The sequence below is a fragment of the Ochotona curzoniae genome, unplaced genomic scaffold (genome assembly GCF_017591425.1).
Source record: "Ochotona curzoniae isolate NIBS_2020 unplaced genomic scaffold, NIBS_Ocur_1.0 contig_66, whole genome shotgun sequence".
Taxonomy (NCBI): Eukaryota; Metazoa; Chordata; class Mammalia; order Lagomorpha; family Ochotonidae; genus Ochotona; species Ochotona curzoniae.
In genome coordinates, this window is record NW_024466512.1 from 27,346,530 (window position 1) to 27,366,581 (window position 20,052).

The 20,052-nt window shown below is 44.1% G+C and overlaps 1 protein-coding gene across 4 annotated transcripts in view; it reads right to left on the reverse strand.

Annotated features, from left to right (window-relative positions):
• Positions 1-4,926: 4,926 nt before the first annotated feature.
• PLCE1 (phospholipase C epsilon 1) overlaps positions 4,927-20,052 on the reverse strand; it is a 239,590-nt gene continuing 224,464 nt past the window's right edge. For all 4 annotated transcript variants that reach the window (XM_040992440.1, XM_040992438.1, XM_040992439.1 and 1 more), the window contains 5 exons: positions 15,088-15,216; positions 12,636-12,845; positions 7,006-7,161; positions 5,361-5,579; positions 4,927-5,141 (listed from right to left, as the gene is read on the reverse strand). In XM_040992440.1, coding sequence (XP_040848374.1) covers positions 4,953-5,141; positions 5,361-5,579; positions 7,006-7,161; positions 12,636-12,845; positions 15,088-15,216 — 903 coding nt within the window. In that variant the 3' untranslated portion in view covers positions 4,927-4,952. The remainder of the gene's footprint in view (positions 5,142-5,360; positions 5,580-7,005; positions 7,162-12,635; positions 12,846-15,087; positions 15,217-20,052) is intronic.

Genomic DNA, 20,052 nt, shown 5'->3' on the forward strand with positions numbered 1-20,052 from the left:
ACCATCTTAAGAGCACTTGCCCTGCAGGATGCTTGTTAGTCTTGACTAGTGTAGGATCACAGGAGAGGAAAGTCGGGATCTTGTTCATTGGCATGGAAGCACATCTTTAAGAGCTGTGTGCATGAGTTAATTCTGGTTTGTTCAGACCAGAAAGTGATGTCCATGCGTGTCTGGGTAGGTGTTAAAAAGGAAACTGCACATCTTTGGGGACATACTTCATTAATGAGCCTCCACGGAGAACTGCAGGTAACTTCTCCTTCCTAAGGAAAAAGAGGTTTTACCACAAGGAGGGCATTGTCTACCCGCTAGTGTTGTGATTTGCTGTAGTTTATCGCAGCCATTTGACCCGTCAAGGGCTTGATAAGGCATTTCTGGAATGTTCTTACAATGTTGCATTGTATATTTGTTACAGACTACATTTAAAAGGCAACAGTAGCCCTGTACAACATGTACAAACTGTAGTATCTAGAATCTAGTATGAGGGCCTTGTCTCACTGATCTTTAAGTGACATGAAAACCATGTGGTACATTTTCAACATGGCATGTTTTTGGAATACACAAGAAGCATGGCAATTGTTTTACTTGTTTTTATAATTGGTAAAAATTGTTAAAATTTAATAGCAGTATAATGGTAACTTGGGATTTACATCAGAAAAACAAGTTTCATTTAAGTTGTAATTTGTTTTGTACCAAGAATAAGAGTCCTTTACATTTGATTGATAGTTTTGTACAGGAAAGTTTTAAAAGAAACTTACGTGAAATGGCAAGTGTTGCTTGGATCAGTAGCTCTTAATTAGAAATGAAGATGAGGCTGAGGCTCTTACATGAAAGTCTAGCCCAGTTCAGATGCTCAGAGCACACTTTCATTTTAGGAGAGTTATCTTCAGATAGTGAAATTGAACGATAAATGCATCTAATCCATAGACTATCCAGGAAGTTATGTCTAATAAATATAAGTATAGTGTCACTACAAACCTTATAAAATAAATAAATTTACCAGCTCAATCTATTTTTGATTTTACAAAACGGTTAGGGGTTCCTTATGACATCACATCTCAGTAGATATAAATTACACATCGTTCTAAGTTCATTTTATGAAATCCCAAAAGGAAATAATCTGAGTATATATATAAACAGTAGCCTTTAAAAAAAAAGTTTTTTTCTATGTGTAAAAAAAATTCTAAAGAGTTCATTATTGTACACAGTTTAGGAACTGTATTGAATTACTTTTAATGACTCTTATAGGACATATTTACATTTGCAGTGCACAGAAACTTCCAATTCTCAGCCAAACAATGAATAGCTACACTAGCCTTTTTTTGTTTTCTGATTTCTGACCCCTTGTTCTCAGTTCTCAGGTTGGAAAAGTAAGGCCCTGGGGCCAAATCCAGCCCTCCCGTTTTTATATGGCCTTTTCAGAACAGCTTGTGCATTTTGAAATGGTTGGATGAAACTCTAGCAGATACATGAAATTCATACCAAATTCAATTTCAGTGTCCATCAGTGAAGTCTTACCAGACTCTCGCCATGTTCATTTGATATATATGTGTGTGTATATATATATATATATAGTCATAGTCTGTGGCTACTACATCAGTAGAGGTGCGGAGTTGGAACAGAGATCATGTCATCTCCGACTGTAAAGTATCCATCATCTGGCCCTTTACAGATACAGCTTGCTGACCCCTGTTCTAAATCAGTTACTTCAAGCTTGGTGATGGTTTTCCAACTGCTTACATTTATATAATGGGAATTCCTTGGGCTTCCTTCCTTTGTTAGTAAGTTGGTTGGTAGTTACCATCCTGTGCCATCTTGCTTGCCTTCAGCATGGACCTTACGTAGGGTGAAGACTTCAGAAATCATCAGTTTCCAGTTTTAAGGCTAACAAAATAAGGTAATTCTATTTTTTTCTATTGTGTTTGTTCTTGAACTTCTTCCTGGGAGATCTTCGCCTGTAATATACACATAGATAATTAATCTATTGAGGCAGACTTTTATAGATAGCATAGCTCTTTTTCAGAGTTGTTTAACCAACAGAAACCCAGTAAATGGTGACTAGGAGTTTAAATGTTAGAACATTAGCTATTTTTGCCCTGGAGCACTATATACTGTAGGGAAAAAATTTATTATGTTCAAATAAACTCTTCAACTTGAAGAGGAAGTGTAATCTTTTAATTGTGCATTCAGATAACAGTAAGATGAATGTATATTTCAGAAATTCTTGTCATTTTAACTTTGGGTGTAATCATTTCATAGCATATAACATGAAATATGTCAAATGAGTGATGCCACAGGAATCCCAGAGGGAATCATTTCATTTACTGCACCTCTCCCCATTTTCAGAAGTGTTCATCACAGGTGCTGATGCTGTGCTCGTCACCTGTGAGGCTGACATCCTATTTGGATACTGTTTTTTTTTTTTTAATTAGTCCTGGTGGTGCCACTTTAGTCCAGTTTCTTGATGTGCCTGGATGAGCAACAAAAGATGGTCCAAATTTCTGAGTCCCTTCCACAGGACACTCCATTGGCATTCTCAGCTCCTGGCTGCTGCTTGGCCCAGCCCTGGCTGCTGTGACCATTAGGAACTGAACCAACAGGTGGAAAATCTGTTTTCCTCTGACCTTCTTTCTCTGTGTAACTCTGCCTTTAAATAGATTAAAACAAAACTTCAGCATTATATTTTAATTCAGATTTCTAGTGGAGTTGTATTTTCTCTTTTAGTATTTGTGTAAAAGATGAGTGACAAGGGAGTGGGCAGAGAGAGATCTTCTATCCACTGGTTGGTTTTCTACATGTCTAAAAGGATTGGACTAGGCTGAAGATGGGTGCCTGGAACTCCATCTGGATTTCCCACAGGAATGTCAGGGACTCAAGTACTTGGACCACCATCTACTGTGTTCTCTGGCACAGTATTAGCAGGAAACTGGATTTGAAGTGGAGTAGCCAGGACTACCTTACCTACTCAATGTCATCTTGTAGTAAGGGCTCCTGATGGCAGAACGGCACCCACATTTATGGACATTAGTATAAAGTACCCTATTCCTAGGAGAGCTGCAATACTGATATGGTACAACTTAGCACCTAATAAATCACAGACGTGTTAGGAGTATGGAAAGCAACAGATTCTGACTTGTCATTATGTCATGCTCTCAGTCATTTCCTAACAGTTGGAGAGGCTCAACATTAGTGTCGAGGCCTCAGGCTTACTTTGCTTTTTGGATGAGGTTTGATTCAGCAATACTGGGGCAAAAGAGACAGTCTAGAACTTTAATAATGGAGATACCAGATGTGTCTCAGTAGAAAAAGGGTGCTGGACACCCTTAGAGCTCATTGTTCTGCTCACACTTGACATTTCCTGAAGCTGTTGACGCAGATTACTGTCAGTAAGTCTACACAGAGAACCTCACCAACCTTGCATACTACACTTGAAGGATTTTAAGTACAATATGAGGCACTATTCTAGGATTTGTTTCTGAAATACAGAAATAGTTTTAATGGATAGTGGGTTGCTTTAGGGGACGTTAGAAATCAAGTTTTATTCCATGAAGAGGTAATTTTGTAACTAAATATTTGAGAGAGAGTTCTCATCTACTGGCTCATAACTCTGATTGCCCCTAATGGCTGCGGCTTTGGCCAGAATAAAACTGGGAGCTTTGAAGTCACTCCAGGTCTCACCCCAGGTTGACTGCTTGAGCAATCACTGCTACCTCCTAGGGTCTGCATTAACAGGAAGCTGGGACTTGAACCCATCCGACCTGACATGGTCTTGTCAAGGTTTGTAATCGTCTTTGAGAAATTCCTGCTAAAGGTACATGTTGATGCTCTGGTGTAATTCATAGTGCCTGTACTATGATTGTCTCATGTATTTTAAATCTTAAAACTACAATGAATAGGTGCAGTTATGCTTTGATTTTTCTCTTCATTGAGAAACTAAATGATGGGTGAGTGGCCCAACGGTTAAGATACTGTGTCCTTTGTCAGATTACTTATTCGATGCCCAGCTCTGGCTATTGACTCACACGTCCTGCTAATGCTGACCCTGGGAGGCAGGGATGAGGACTCATCTAATTGGGTTGTTTGTCACTCACATGGAAGACCTGGGTTAAAGTCTAGGCTCCTGGCTTTGGCTCTCTGTGGTCATTTGGGGACTGAGCTGATGAGAGCTCTTTGTTTATCCAACTCTGTCTCTGAAATAACATAAATACGAATAAAGAAACAAACTTAATAGAATAAGCTTATGTTGGGTTCCCAACATTCAAACAGAATGAAAGTTAATGTGAATACCAAGCAGTGGGCTGGTATCTGAAGCTGTTAACTGTAATTCATTTAAGAAAGAGGCTGTTAAATTGCTGTGCTTTCTTTTTAACCATGAGCTCCTGGATGCCAGCTCCTTTTTTTTGCTTTGTAAAATTGATGCGGAAGAGATGTTTGATTTTAAAACAAAATAGAAGCAAGCATGTAACATGGAATGATCCATACAGTTTTGAAAGAACATTTGTGTGTTATCAGCACAGTTCCAGACTGCTGAATAAGGCTGAGAAGGTTGTCTTCTTGGGGTCCTTAGCTTAATCTATAAAATAAGGTCTAACGTAACTTCAAGTTATGTATGAGGAGACTTCAGAAGGTTTGTGGAAAAATTAATTTTAAAAGTACTTTTTATTTTGGTACAAAATTTTTGAAATCCATACATAAATTTTTCAAAATAATTTTAGATGAACTTTTTGAAGAAAACATGTGCATAGATTTCAAATATTTTGCCCTGAAACTTGCAGTTTCATTTTTCATGATCTTTTTGAAGCATGCTTGTATATCTTTAGAATTCTTTCCATGTTAACTGCCTTCTGGCAATACTCTCCTCTTGGAAAAGACAAAAGGTACTGTATTAACCATGCCTTGCAGAATAACTTAAGGCACAACTGACAGTATACCTGGGTAAAGCATGTCGCCCTTGGTCACTGTCGGTAATCCGTTGTGTCCCCAGAGTACAAGCCAGTCATGGGTTTCTCCTCCTTATTTTGAATGTTTTCTGAGGCCAAGAGCTGAGAAGACGATGTGAATCCTCGAGGCTGTTTAGTTGACTTGGTGAGCTTTTTGAGTTCACTGGCAAAAGAAATGCCTTTTCTTTTGTCTTCTCGGGATGCCTGTGGGAAGAAGTCTTCCATTGGTTTGAGGTTAAACTCAGCGCCTTCAATTACATGGCACTGTTTCAGAATGAAAGTGCTACATAGGGCTTTGGAAAGGACTGAGGGACGACTGTCAGGGGAGCATAGACTTTTCTACTCCACAGTGAAGACAAAGCTGGCTCTCAAATCTGACTGTGATTTGGTTATAATGAAAGGGAAATAACTGTAAAATGTTACCTGCACTTGTTCCTTTAGCTTAAGGATGAATTTTCCTGCCCCTTTCCACTTGCTTTGAGCTTGAAACACACACTCCTGATCCAAAAGGACTCGCTGAGAGGGCTTTGGGGTAGAAGACTTCTTGGTGCTGGTGTCTTTCACCACCTCCTCCAGGAGCACATAGTCACTGGGGTTGGGGTTGCTCAGGATGCTGTAGGAGTATTTGGCTTTGCACAAGGTCTGAAAGAAAAGTTACAGTCAACTGCATACAGACAGACACGGGCTCTGCAGCATTTACATTCATTCTAAAAGAAACTAAGGGCTTTTCCAGAGCAACGCATCTGGCTCGTTTTACATTTGTGTAATTATAGCTGTAACATACTGTGCTCCATCACTTTAAGCATCTCAACAGGCTGTTACTTAAGCATTATCATCCCTATTTTCAAATGAAGAAACTTAAGCTTCTAGAAGGTAAGTAGAGTCCAGAGTATTCACACAGAAAAGCTCTAGAGTGAAGATGATGATACAAGGAAAACAATCCTGACCCTTCGGAAGCTTCTCTGGCTCACAGGCTACCCTCCCCCAATTGCCTTTTTTTGTTAATACGGGAATATGCATTTATCCATTCATACATGTTTGGTGAGGACCTACTGTGTAGTTGACCTGCATTGTGGGGGAACAGGTGAACCAAAGAAAGATGGAATCTGGCCAGTCTGGAATTCAGAGAGGATTAAGAGGTTAATATTAAATTATACAGGAAGGATAGCAATAATAGTAGTGTTAACCATGTGCTAGGAATTGTGCTAAGCACATTACAAATATTTATCTTCAGCAGTGGCCTTTTAAGAAAAGTTCTGTTGCATTATAATCATGTTGTATGTACGTGTTGTAATGTGTTGGTGCAAACTGAAATTAGAAGTCTTTCCATAAGAGACAAAGCAGGGAAGCTTTTGTTCCCCACCCCCCCCCCCCCTTGTTTTATTTTTATTGGAAAGTCAGATACAGAGAAGAGAGACTGAGAGGAAGGTTTTCCATCCATTGGTTCACTCCCCAAGTGGCCACCATGGCTGGAGCTGAGTCAATCCGAAGCCAGGAGCCTCTCCCAGGTAGGTGCAGGGTCCCCAAGACTTTGGGCAGTCCTCCACTGCTTTCTCAGGCCACAAGCAGGGAGCTGGATGGGAAGTGGGACTGCCAGGACATGAACTGGTGCCTATATGTATCCCAGTGTGTGCAAGGGGAGGATTTTAGCTGCTAGGCTACTGTGCTGGGCACTGTTTCTCCCCCTCTTAAAGGGAGCTGGATTGAAGCATAGACCCAGGATCTTTTTAGGATCTCAGCAGTAAGATGCAGCCAGTTTGATATAGCTTGTGAACAGTTACACTGTCTCTTCTTCACATCTGGCTAGGAGGGAAGTCGGAGTTCCCTAAGCCTGTCTGTGATCAGAGATGCAAGTTACTGACTGAGGTGTCTCAGGCTCACGACATGTACACATCTTAGTGTGTGTTGACTGAACTAATAGCTTTCAGCCATCAGACATACTTCCTCTTTCCCCCATGTTTCTAGAAATTCATTCATAGATTGAACTGTTGCTGTATAAATAGCTGCTGAATTCCAACAACTGATGCTGAAGAAAGGGCTAAGGTCAGGGAGGGAGAGAGGCTGTTACCTGCTGAATGACGTCCTGTGCAGTGCTCACACGGGGTGCCTTGATGACTGTGCGCGGTTGCTCCGGGGAAACGTCATGCACCTGGACAAAGAAGCTCTCCTCTGAGCTCAGGATCACCTCTCTGTCATCTTGAACAGCACATCTCTCTTCTGGGGTCTTTGTTGAAGGGGGAGAAAAGTGTGAATAAATGGTAAAATTCAGAGTAAAGAAAGAGTATAAAAGAACCGATCTATAACTTAAGAACTGTTCTCATGTTAGCATTTCATAAACTGTTGTAAAGGAGGGAGAAAGTACTGAATTTCTCCTGATACTGACAGACCCATGAGGTCTGGCCCACAGTAAGCCTGTTCATTGTCATTGGGATATTTTATGTGATAACTTAGAACCCTTTATGCTTTCTTACTTCCTGGGTTTTGGTTTCCCCAGCTTCTGTCTCTGGTTAAAATTAGGGTGATCAGTGCAATGACATATACTGCTGAATGACGTCCTGTGCAGTGTTCACACGGGATGTCTTGTTGGAAAGTCCACATCACCTACAGTAAATTTGTAAGAAACAGTATACCATTTTGGTATTGTCAAACACCAGATGAAATCACAGTGGTGTCCATTTAAGATAATTCTCATTTCTGTGTAGCTACTGAGCATAGAGGATATATTGGACATCTTAAGTGTGAAACAGCTGAAACAGGTTGAAGGAACCAAAATCCACATGAAAGGGATGAGACTGGCTGCATATGAGCTACATCAAATACTGACACACATAGGAACATTTGTGTGTATCCTGAATGTGAATACATATGACTGTATACAATAAAACCACGGAGTGATGTGAATTGAGATGGAACTGTCACATGGGCTCCTGTCCTTTATAACATTTTACAATGGAAGTGACAATCTCTAAAAGGTGGACTTAGAGGGTAGGAGTGCTGAGAAAGTAAATGGTAGGTAAACCCATTCAGAAACGGGGACTTACCTCCAATCTCCAGAATTTTAGCATTTTCTTCTTAGGCCAGGCTGCTGAAATGGTGTGAACGAATTAGAGAAAGCTAACAATTTTTCACTGTCCTGGAAGTTTCAACCAGCCAGCCATATAACAACTGTTTTCACTGTTATTAAAATTGAAGTAAATAACTGCCTCCAGGTGGCGCCAAGCTAGCTAGTACCAGCAACGACCCACACAGGGTCCTCCGGCCTGAGCCCATCACTCCTGCAACCAGGGCATAACAATTTGCAAGCATCGATTGCTAGGAGTTACAAAATGAGATTGTCCCCTTCTACTTTATACTGTTCTACAACTTTGTTTTCTCCTTACTTAAGAGTGTTCTTTGTTTCATGTCCGTTCTTGGAGGTCTTGCTGCATAATAGATTGTAGCTGTATGATATGTCATTGCATTGGTCATCCTAATTTATCCGGAGACAGAAGCTGGGGAAACCAAAACCCAGGAAGCAAGAAATAAAACAAAGGGTTCTAAGTTATCACACGAAATATTCCAATGACAATAATGTACTAGTCATTACTTTTAAGAGGTGAGCTTTGTAGCCTTACTCAGAACTGTCTCACTTCTGGCTTTTCCGGCTATGTGAGAAGCCACATGTTTGTAAACAGATTAAAACAGCAGACCTCGTTTATGCTCTTTCACTGAACATTTTCTTCATTTTAAAAATACTTATTTGAAAGGCAAAAACACAGAGATTTTCCACCTGTTGATTCGCTTCAAGTAATAGCAACAACAAAAGCCTGCCAACAGCATAGGCCTTGGCTCAGCTGAAACCCGGAGCCCTGACTTCTGGGTCTTCTATGAGTTGCAAAGATCTAGTACTGGAGCCATTCTTGTGCCCCACAGGGTTGTGTAGTAGCAGGAACCTGGAAGGAAGAGCAGAATTGGTCCTCGGACCCTGACAGTCTAGAAGCAGGCATTCCAAATGGTGGCTCAGTCACTGTACCAAATGTCCATCATTGTCTGCATTTTTGACATTCATCTCCTGACAGCTTTGGGGGCAGGAAAGCAATTTCTATTACAGATTCCACAGATTAGGGGACCAAGGTTTATAGAAGTTAGGTGACCTGTTCAGGATTATTTAATGTTTCAGGGCCCCAAATTGTCAGTTTCTAATCCAGTAGCGGTTGGCAATGCCAGCACCCCATATGTGTGCTGCTTTGAGTCTGGGTGCTCCACTTTCAACCCAACTCCCTACTAATGCACTAGAGAAGCAGTGGAAGAGCTCGGACTGCCACCCACGGGTCACCTGGATGAGACTCCTGGCCTTAGGCTGGCCTTACCCTGGCTTTTGCAGCCATATTGGGAGTGCATCAGAGGATAGAAAATGACCACTCTAATTTTCAAATAAATAATTGTTAAAAAAGGGGGGTGGGTAGAAAGGAGAAAGATAAGTACATGCCAGTTTTCATAATAAATGATAAAAGGCAGAGGGGAGAGATGAGATCACAATTTGGAGATTTAATGTGTGGCTAAACTGTTTGCATATTTCACTAGTTCCACAGAATAAATGGGGAAACTTAGAGCTCCAAATCTATAAACATCTTTTTCCCTATGGTTTATTTTTGTCTGAAAGGCAAAATTCAACAGAGAGGAGGCAAGACTGGAGGTGTGGGGGAAGAGGATCTTCATCCACTGGTTCACTCCCCGCATGACCACAGTGGTCAGAGCTGGACTGGTCTGAAGCCAGGACCTTTCGAATCTCCCATGTGGGTGTGGGGGCCCAACCTACATATGCTAAACATGATCTGTTGTCTTTTAAGATATACTTTAGTCATTAAAAACCTAACAAAAAGAGCAAGGATTTAAAAAAATTTTTTTTAGGCCCAGCGCAGTAGCCTAGTGGCTAAAATCCTTGCATGTGCCAGGATCCCATATGGGCACCAGTTCTAATCCTGGCGGCCCTGCTTCCCATCCAGCTCCCTGCTTGTGGCTTGGGAAAGCAGTAAAGGACAGCCCAAAGTCTGGGATTCCTGCATGTGTGTGGTAGACCCGGAAGAGGCTTCTGGCTCCTGATTGGCTCAGCACCGGCCTTTGCGGCCACTTGGGGAGTGGACAGATGATCTTCCTCTCTCTCCTCTCTATATCTTTTGATAAAAATCTTTATAATTTTTTTGTATCAAAAATAAACTTAATACCTTTTAGTTTTTTCACAAAGTTGTATGTGGGCACCTTTGACCTCCACAGTACTTCCTTCTCAGCTATTGATTTATTTTTAAATTTGAAAGGAAGAGGGAGAAGTCCCATGTGGTTCATTCCTGATATGCCTGCAACACTGGGCCAGGCCAAAGCCAGGCGCCACTCTGGCTCTCCCACACGGACTTCTGACCAGGCCCAGTGTTGTGGTGTAACAGGTTAAATCACCACTGTGTCACTGGTGTTTTACACTGGATGCTGCTCTGTGGCCTTCTAATCCAGCTCCTTGCTAATGCAAAGGGAGCCTAAGTGCTTGGGCCTTTGCTCCCCAAGTGTGAGAGCCCCTGATTTCTGGCCATTTGAGGAACCAGTGGATGGAAGATCTGTCTCCTTCTCTTTCTGTAACTGCCTGTCAAATCAAGTAATCTTTAAAAAAAGAAAAAAAGAGTGGGCAGCATTGTGGCATAGCATATTTAGCTACCACTTGTAATGACGACAGCCCATATGAGAGTGTTGGTTTGAGTCCCAGTCACTCTGCTTCCTCTCCAGCTCCCTGCTAATGTGCCTGAGAAGGCAGCAAAAGATGGCCCTAGTGCTTAGGTCCTTGATCCTGCTTGGGAGATGTGGATGGGGTTTCTGGTTTGACTTCATCCTGGTGAGGATCTGGCCATTTGGGGAGATGGAAGCGGCAGAAGATCTCCTCAGCCCCTCCCCCTGGCTCTTCTTTTCAAATCACTTTTGCTAGACCCTGCTGCCCTGTGGGAGACAAGGCTGGGGTTCCTGTCTCCTTACGTCTTGGGGAATAAACCAGTGGATGGAAGGTCTTTATCTCTCCCTTTCTAGCTCTGCCTTTCAAGTAAATATATCTTCAAAACAAAAAGTTGTATGAAAGGCTGACACATTATAAATGAGCTAAAGCCTACATACTGTGGAGTTAAAGCCACATACTGTGGTACTGGCATCCCGTTTGAGCCCCACTGGTTCCACTTTCCATCCTGCTCCATGTCAATGGCCTGAGTAGCGGTGGAAGGTGGTTCAGGTGGTTATGCCCTGCAGCCATGTGAGAAGAAGCTCCTGGCTTTGGATTGTTCAGCTCTGGCTGCTGTGGTCATGTGGGGAGTGAATCAGCCGATAGCTCTCTCTTTGCCTCCCCTCTATCTCTGTAACTCTATCTCTGTAACGCTGCCTTTCAGCTAAATCCTGAGAAAAACCCAAACTCTGAGTGAGCTAGGCACTGATGAGTCAAACCAGACTGCCTAGTCAAACCAGATGGAGAATACCTACAGGCTTTGTGCAGTACAGCAGCTCGCTCTGTGCGTTTTTGTTCTATGTTTGTACTCACTGTCAGCCATAGCTCAAAAATAGTAGATGAAAATTGCAGAAATTAGCAAGTCATAAGGTTTAAACTATGCTCCACTGTGAGTAGTGTGCTGGAAGGTCATGCCAGCCTGCTCTTCTCTACCTGGGACATCCCTTTGCGTAGCATGTCCAGAACCTGGCCACACAGTAGCTGGACTGGTCACCAGGTGGGCTCTCGGTCTGTGGAAGTACTGTGAGTAGGATTTTGTCCTGTCTGTACTTTCGGTTTTGCTTTTTCACATTTATCTATTTAGAAGAATTAGGGAGAAGGGAGACAACAGAATCTTGTAACCACTGGTTTGCTCCCCCAGGTGGCGCAATCGCTAAGGCTGAGCCATGACAAAGCCAGGAGCCCAGAACTTCTTTGAGGGCTCCTGTGTGGGTGGCAGGGGCCCACGTTTTTTGGGTCATCTGCTGCTTTTCCTGCACATTGGCAAGCAGCTGGAGCAGAAGTGTGGCAGCCAGGACATGGACAAGCACTCATATGGGATGCCAGCATCCCAGCAGAGGCTTCACCTGCTACGTCATACGGCTGGTCCCTGTCTGTAGTACTTTCTGACATATACCCCTCATGGGTTAGGGATGGGGTATACTTTAATGGAACTCTGGGGATGACAGCTTTGCACACAGGTAAATCCTGGACCGGTAGCTGAAGGCGTGTGTAAGCAATTCCTAAAGTTCTTGCTCCCTTTTTTTTTTGGTAAGATTTATTTGAAAGGCAGGATTACAGAAACAGGGAAAGACAGGAAGAAAATCTTCTATAAGCCATCTCATTCCCAAATGGCCTCAACAACTAGAGTCGAGAACTCCATCTGGGTCTCCCACATGGGTGTCCACAACTTTCCTAGCTGGATTAGCAGGGAGCTGGATGGAAAAAGGAGCAGCTAGGACTTGGACAGCTGTTGTCTTTGATAACAGAGCCAGCCCCTCCTCCCTGTGTTTTATAGGGGATTTTTTTGTTAAAAAGAGTAGCTATTATCTAGAGACAACATTCTGTATATGTGTAGAAGAATACAATCATGCCTCCATATTTACTTAATATAATCCAAGTTGTGATCAGAAGAGACTCTGAGCTTTAGGGAGGTTGTTCTGACACACTGAGCTTTTACAGTGGAGGCTGCGCCTGGACACACTTACTTCCTGCTGGGTCTTGAAGACAATCCTGCCCACATAGCCTTCCTCCGGGAACCAGCTGCTCAGGATCTGCACGATCTCTTCTTCTGGACCAATGGCTCTCTGGAACGGTTGCTTCCTGCTTTCATTTTTTTCCTTAGACAGAAAATGCTTCTCTTCCACCAAAAAACAGTCTGCGGTGACAAGTCTGGTGTCCTGGTCAGTTTTTAGAATCTGAAAAAGCAAAGGCACATTTAGGCACACCTCTGAAGAATGGAACAAATGCTTAACATCAAAACAAATCTGTTTTCTTGGTGCTCAGAGAGGTTTGATGGGCAGTTGACGAGTGGGTCCTCCTGGGGAGGGTTGCGTCACTCTGCTGGGGAGATCTGAGCATTGTCTCAACTCCAAGAGGATTGTTTGTGTCCACCCTGAGCAATAGAACAACTCATCCAAAACCCCCAGACAGCATTACTATTTCTCCCGCTGCTGGAATGACAACTGACTGGATCAAACATTGTAGGTTTCGCATTCCATGAATTTAGCCCTTTGTCATCTTCCAGCACAGGACCAAGGGCAAAGAAGCAAGTTCATCTTTGTTTTACTAAAATAATTCTTTTTCTCATGTTGGAAATAATTGTCTTCTCATGGTACGTACACAGGACCAATTCTCATCTGACCCAAGTTTATGGGAATTCTTTCAATTAATTCCTGACATTGCTTAGAGTTTTTTTTCTTTTTTTTTTTTTTAAAGATTTATTTATTTATGAAAGACAAAGAGGGGAGAGACAGATCTTTCATCCTCTGATCCACTCCCCACATGGCTGCTGGGATTCGGCAAGTCCGAAGCCAGGAGCAGAGAGCTTCTTATGCGTTTCCCATGTGGGTGCAGAGGCCCAAGGCACTTGGGCCATCCTCTGCTGCTTTTCCAGGCCGTAAGAAGGGGAGCAGCCAGGACTCTAACCAGAGCCCATATGGGATGCTGGTGCTGCAGCCTGTGACTTTACTCACTACGCCCCAGGGCCAGACCCTCCTCCACCCTTATTTTCTTTAAAAGGCATCCATTATTTCAGAATGACTTACAGAGAGGGAGGATAGAGACACCAAGAGATCCCAACTCCCTAGATGGCTGCAGCAGGGGTCTACATTGGGCCAGGCTGAAACCAGAGGCAGGAGACTCATCCAGGTCTCCATGTGCGTGCAGAGGCCTAAACACCTGGGCCATGTTCTGGGGCTGCCTTTAGATCATCAGCAGGGAGCTTGGAGGGTTCTTTGAGAATGAGCCTGTGCAGACAAAATGGGTGAGGAGACTGGAGCCAGACTGACCTGGGTTTATAGTTGACCTCTATTTATTGGCTGTGAGGCACCGCACAAAATAGTTAACCCCTTGGAGACTCACTTTTCCCACCTAAGAATGGGATTAGTAACTATAATTTTTAGAACTGAGCAGAAAGTCTAAAACATGGGTATATTATGAGAACTCAACAGATACTAGCGTTATTATGGCTACTTTCATTGTGTTCTTTCTCAATCCTAGTGCACATGTTGCTTATAAAGTCTGACCCTGGGAGTAAAGATTAGTAACGTTGAGAAAACTCCCTTCATTGCCTTCCCGGGAGAAGCAATGCAATGAGGGGGCCACGAGAAAGCTGCCACTGTCTGGCCTAGGTTAAGCAAACATTCTTCTGTCTCAAGCTCCTGCCAGTGATACAGTGACCACGGTGAACTCCGGCCCCTCCCCGGAGGAAAAGCACGAAGTAATGTGCTAAGGATGGGGGCAGGGAGACTCCCTCCCCACCCCGTGGACTGTAACACAGGCCGTGCTGACATTTAACTATGTGGGCAGGCAAACAGGATAGCTGCTACTAACAGGAAAACCCAGGACTTCAAGCCTTTAGGCATGTGGGGGCCAGTGCCAGCTAGCCCTCTGTCCTGCCGTCTTTGTGCTCATTTGCATGGGGTGACAGTGGAGTAATGGGCTGCCTTTTTGCAGGTGGCCCAGGGAAACGTTTCCACACCTTAACACCCTCAACAAGTGCTTTGTGGTAGTGGACAATGAAGTTGAAAAAACAAAGCCCTTGGCAACAGCTGCCATGTGGCCCAGGCTAATGCCTCAAGAATTTGATTCAACTCCTAGGATGCACATGGACTTCCCTCAGCTCAGCTGTCAACCCCAATTGATGAGTAAGCTCTGAAACGAGATGAGGCCGATGTCCCAGCATGGAGGGGAAGCACATACATGGTTGCAGGGCCATTCATTCTGGTCTTTGTCCTTCCATAGTCCAGTGTTTTATGTAGCCTAAAAAATGTGAAACGTTCTTTTCTTTGGTTGAGTTAGCTTAACGGGACCAAGATCTCACAGATCATTTTTAGGATGCATCTCATGAGTGCGAATATCTACTAATGTACTTTGCATACACATACACCCCATATAATGAGATACTGGATTCTCCCACCACGGGGTCTGTGAACTCACCTGCTGGAGAAGCTGTTTTGCTTTGGTACCTCCATTTATAGTGAAAACCACAAAGGGCTCTGGGCCTGGGACCCCGTGCACTGAGACCTTGTGAGTCTGCAAACATCTTCTCTCTTCTGTGTTAAACATCTGTCAAAGAAAACCACATGGTCTCTCATTTACTCCAAAAAATATATGTGGGGGGTATACATGTAAATATATATATTAAATGTACATTTATTTTTTCCTCTATATGCCAATGAGGGTATGTAGCAGTACACCATCAAAGTAGAAATTTGTCTTAAATCACAATGTCTGTTTCCATCTTAATTGGAGACATATCTGAAATTCAAGTTAGTCTTTGTCTATGACTTCTACAGTATTCCATTTTGCTGGAGGACACTGGGCTAAACATTTAGATAGAAAGTTGATAAATAAAATGCTCTGCCTTTGGAGAACTCAACATCCAGAAACATGTTTAATCATGTTACAGAAAGTACGTCTGTCTGAAAGAGCCTGGTAGGTGTGCAACTCAGCAGCTCCAAAGCATCTTGTGGATGATGGTGTCACAGAGCATTCAGGGCGGGCTGGCCCCTTGGCATAGGAGTTAACATGCCACTTGGGATACCCGCATCCCATACCACCGTGTCTGGGTTGGAGCATCTCTCCGTGTTCCACCTGCTGATGCGCACTCTGGAAGGCAGCATGTAGTAGCTCAGGTGACTGGGTTCCTGCCACCCATTCAGTTGTCTACACTGAGGTCCAGCCTGCTGGCGTAGGCCTGGCCCAGCCCAGCTGTGGTGGATGTTTAAGGAGTAGAGCAGCATACAGGAGCTCACTCTCTGCCTTGCAAATGAAGTAAACATGGTTTTAGAAAGTATATTTGGTGCAAAAACTTACAAACTACATAGTTTTTTTCATAAACTCAGTTTTCCATAATTCTGAAATATCGTTGTATTAGGATATATATTCATTAATTTGTGCCCGGTGGCGTGGCCTAGTGGCTAAAGTCCTTGCCTTGAACGCGCCAAGATCCCATATGGGCGCTGGTTCGAATCCTGGCAGCCTCTCTTCCCATCCAGCTCCCTGCTTGTGGCCTGGGAAAGCAGTTGAGGACAGCCCCAAGCCTTGGGACCCTGCACCCATGTGGGAGACCTGGAGGAGGTTCTTGGCTCCTGGCTTTGGATCGGCACAGCACTGGCCGTTGCGCTCACTTGGGGAGTGAATCATTGGACGGAAGATCTTCCTCTCTATCTCTCCTCCTCTCTGTATATCTGACTTTGTAATAAAAATGAATAAATCTTTTTTAAAAAGGATATTAATTCATTCAAAATAGAAAATCATTTATGGTTTGCTAACAGTGAATCAGACATTCTGCCTAGCCCTGAGGACTCTGGGACAAATGGAACCTCGGTGAGCTTTGTGACTGATACTGAACCTAGAAATGCAAGCAAGAATACAATCAGGCAGAGCTTTGCCAAACTGGCCAAAATTTAGATTGACTCTGGCAAAACTGTGACTGGAGGGTTTATGTGTTTTAGTGTGTATATTATTTTTACTTCAAGTGAGGAAGAGATTCTGGCTGTTTGGTCATATTTGTACATGTTTTAACTTGATTAGTTTTGTTAAGATTTATACATCATGTGATTTTTTTAAAAAAAGATTTATTTTTATTGGAAGGTCAAATATACAGAGAGGAGAGACAGAGGAAGATCTTTCATCCGCTGATTCACTCCCCAAGTGGCCGCAGCAGCTGGAGCTGAGCCAATCTGAACATAGGAGCCAGGAGCTTCTTCTGAGTCTCCCACATGGGTACGGAGTCCCAAGGCTTTGGGCCCATCCTCGACTATTCCCAGGCCACAAGTAGGAAGCTAGATGGGAAGTGGGGTTGCTGGGATACAAACCACATGAGATCCCGGTATGTGCAAGGTGAGGACTTTAGCCACAAGGTTACTGGGCTGGGCCCACATTTACATATCATGTGATTTAAACATAAGAACAGTAAGTCACTTTATGTCTGTATGTGTTTCAGAGACAGAGTGAACGAGAGAGAATGAGCAAGCGAGCTCAGAACTCAATCTAGGTTTCTTGCATCAATGACAAGGACCCAATCATTTTAATTGTCACCACTGCCTCCCAGATGGAACTGGCATCTAGAGCCAGGGATGGAAGCCAAGTGCTCCAGTACGGGATGTGGGCATCTTAACTTCCAGGACAAACACCTGCCCTGGTGAAATAGCTGCTGCCAATGTTTATAGAAATCAGGATATCCAATTCTCTTGAAAAATCTAAAAGATCTGTTGACATTACGTGGCAGCGAACAGCTGGGGCTGAGAGCTGGATAGCACTGTCTCTAAATGACCCATGAGCTCTCTCTCTGCTTTCCAGTCTTGGCTCAGCCCCCAAAAGGCATTTCCATCATCTCCTTTTCACTTAACGCAACAATGGATTTAGTTCTCTCTGGAGTGAGCTTTACCTTGGAGGAAGTGGAGATCCAAGGGAGGGTTTTTAAACAGAGAAGTGATATAATCGGATGGAGTTTGAGATATAACTGTCTGGGAGAACCTAATGTAGGACAGAAGGGGACAAATTCTGAGGAAAAGGGATGAGTTAGGGACTTACTGCTGCAAGCGAGGTGACAGTGAGCGACAACCAAGGTAGTAAGGATAGAGCAAGATGAATGGATTTGAAAGATACTGAGGAAACAGAATCATCACATGTTAAATCGGGGCCCAGTCTGATGGCTCAATGGCTAAATCCTTCCCTTGCAACCACCAGGATCCCATATGGCCATATGGGCACTGGTTTGTGTCCCAGCTGCTCCATTTTCCATCCAGCTCCCTGCATGTGACCTGAGAAAGCAGTCGAGGACAGCACAAGTCCTTGGGGCCCTGCACCCATGTGGGAGACCTAGAGGAAGCTCCTGGTCCCTGGCTTTGGATCAGCTCAGCTTTGGCCATTGTGGCCATGTGGGGAGTGAACCAGCAGACATAAACTCTTTCTCTTTGTCTCTCCTCTCTGTAAATCTTATCTGCCTTTCCAATATAAATAAATAAATATATATTTTTTAAAATGGTGCGGAGGCCCGTTGCAGTAGCCTAGTGGCTAAAGTCCCTGCCTTACATGTGCTGAGATCCCATGTGGATGCTGGTTCTTGTCCTGGTGGCCCCAGTCAGCTCCTTGCTTGTGACCTGGGAAAGTGGTCAAGGATAGACCAAAGCTTTGGGACCTATGCCCATATGGGAGACCCAGAGGAGGCTTCTGCCTCCTGGCTTCAGATCGGCACAGCACTGGCCATTGTGGCTACTTGGGGAGTAAACCAGCAGATGGAAGATTTTCCTCTCTGTCTCTCCTCCTCTGTATATCTGCCTTTCCAATAAATCTTTTTTAAAAAAATGGGAGGCATTAGAGCGAGAAGTCAAGGATGACCTTGTAACCTTGACTTTGGAGGTTGATACACTCCACAGCCAAAGAACGCATATTTAACACGCATATATGCTGCTGCCTGGAGACCCAAGGATGCCACAGTGTGATATAATAAAAACCAAGTATTGGGTCTTTATCCTTAACTCTTAGTACATAGCTCCTCCAAGCCTTGTAATCTATAGAGCAGAGTGGTTTGTTGTTGCTGCTGAAGACCTAACTAGTGGCTGAGAAAGACCAATGCATGATGGGAGGGTAGAACTATCAATCCTACCGTCAGACCTCAAGGAAAGCACAGAGGTTGGAGGTGGAGTGGATCAGCTTCAGCCAGTGACTGGGTCAGTCATGTCTACACGATGGATCCCACCCCCCGAAATCCTGATGGAGTTCTTAGAGCTTCCAGGTGGGTGAACACACCAAGGTTCTGGGTGAGTGGTGTGGCGAGGGAATGGACGACCTACATGTCTGGTCCATCGGTGCTAAGCATCCCTTCCATTACACTGATCTGGAGTTGCACCTCTTACAGGAAGGCAGCAATAGGAAGCCAAGTATTTTCTCCAGTGAGTCTAGTGTGGGAGCTTCCTGGGTTTATGCCTGCTCAGCTAGAAGTCAGAACGATAAGCTGGGATTTTGTGACTGTCATGTAAAGTGGGCCTGATCCTGAGTGTGTGGGATGTGGCGCTCCCTCCGAGGAGACAGGGTCCAGTTTGTGCTGAGAGTTGTAGGAATGGTGGGGAAAGACAGCAGGCTTCTGGTGTGGCGGTGGTGTAAGTCACCAGCTCATTCATGGCCTCTGTGGACTCTCCAGAAAGAGATGGCATGAAGCACATGAGGCCTCCTGCCCTTTGGAGCCGGACAGTCCCTGCTTGTCAGTCCTCTGCACATCGTGCAGCCCCGTCGTCCTCTACCTTAGCCAAGAGTGCAGCTCTCAGACATGCTGGCCCACCACAATCACTTGGCCGTCTTTAAAAATATGGATTCCTACCCCGAGAGATTGTGGATTCATGAGTGTGGGGTGTGGCACAGGTGTACAGCCAAAGGTTTTGTACAGCAAGGAAGTAGAAAGGAGGAAACCCCAAGGGAACAAGGTTGTGGACAGAGAGCAGGAATGGGGGTTTGGAGATGAGCGAAGGAGGAAGGAGCCTGAGAACAAAGCAGGGCTGGCTGCTAGGAGGCGGTGGATGCTGTCCAAGTCAGTGCAGTTTCCAGAGCTGCTTAGGACATGCTGAAGTACAGGAGTGACACCATAGGGGCCACATTATTAAATGCACAAAAGTTTAAGTGAAGCCACCTGCACTAGTGGGGTGAGCACTTAAACTTTAGCAGGCACAGAACTTCTGTGTGGAACTGGTTACCATTCAGATTCTGCAATGGTGGCGTGTTCCCTCTCCCCTTCCCATGGGTGTACAGTATGCCTGTCCTGCAGGCATCAGTTGCACATCACTTGCAATTCCTACTGCACACCCCAGCCTGTGCTGCTTGTAACTTCTGCCCCTGGACTTCTGAAGCAAGCAGGTAATTTTTCTGGCTTAGTCTGAAAGTCCTAGAAGTACTGAGGTGCAT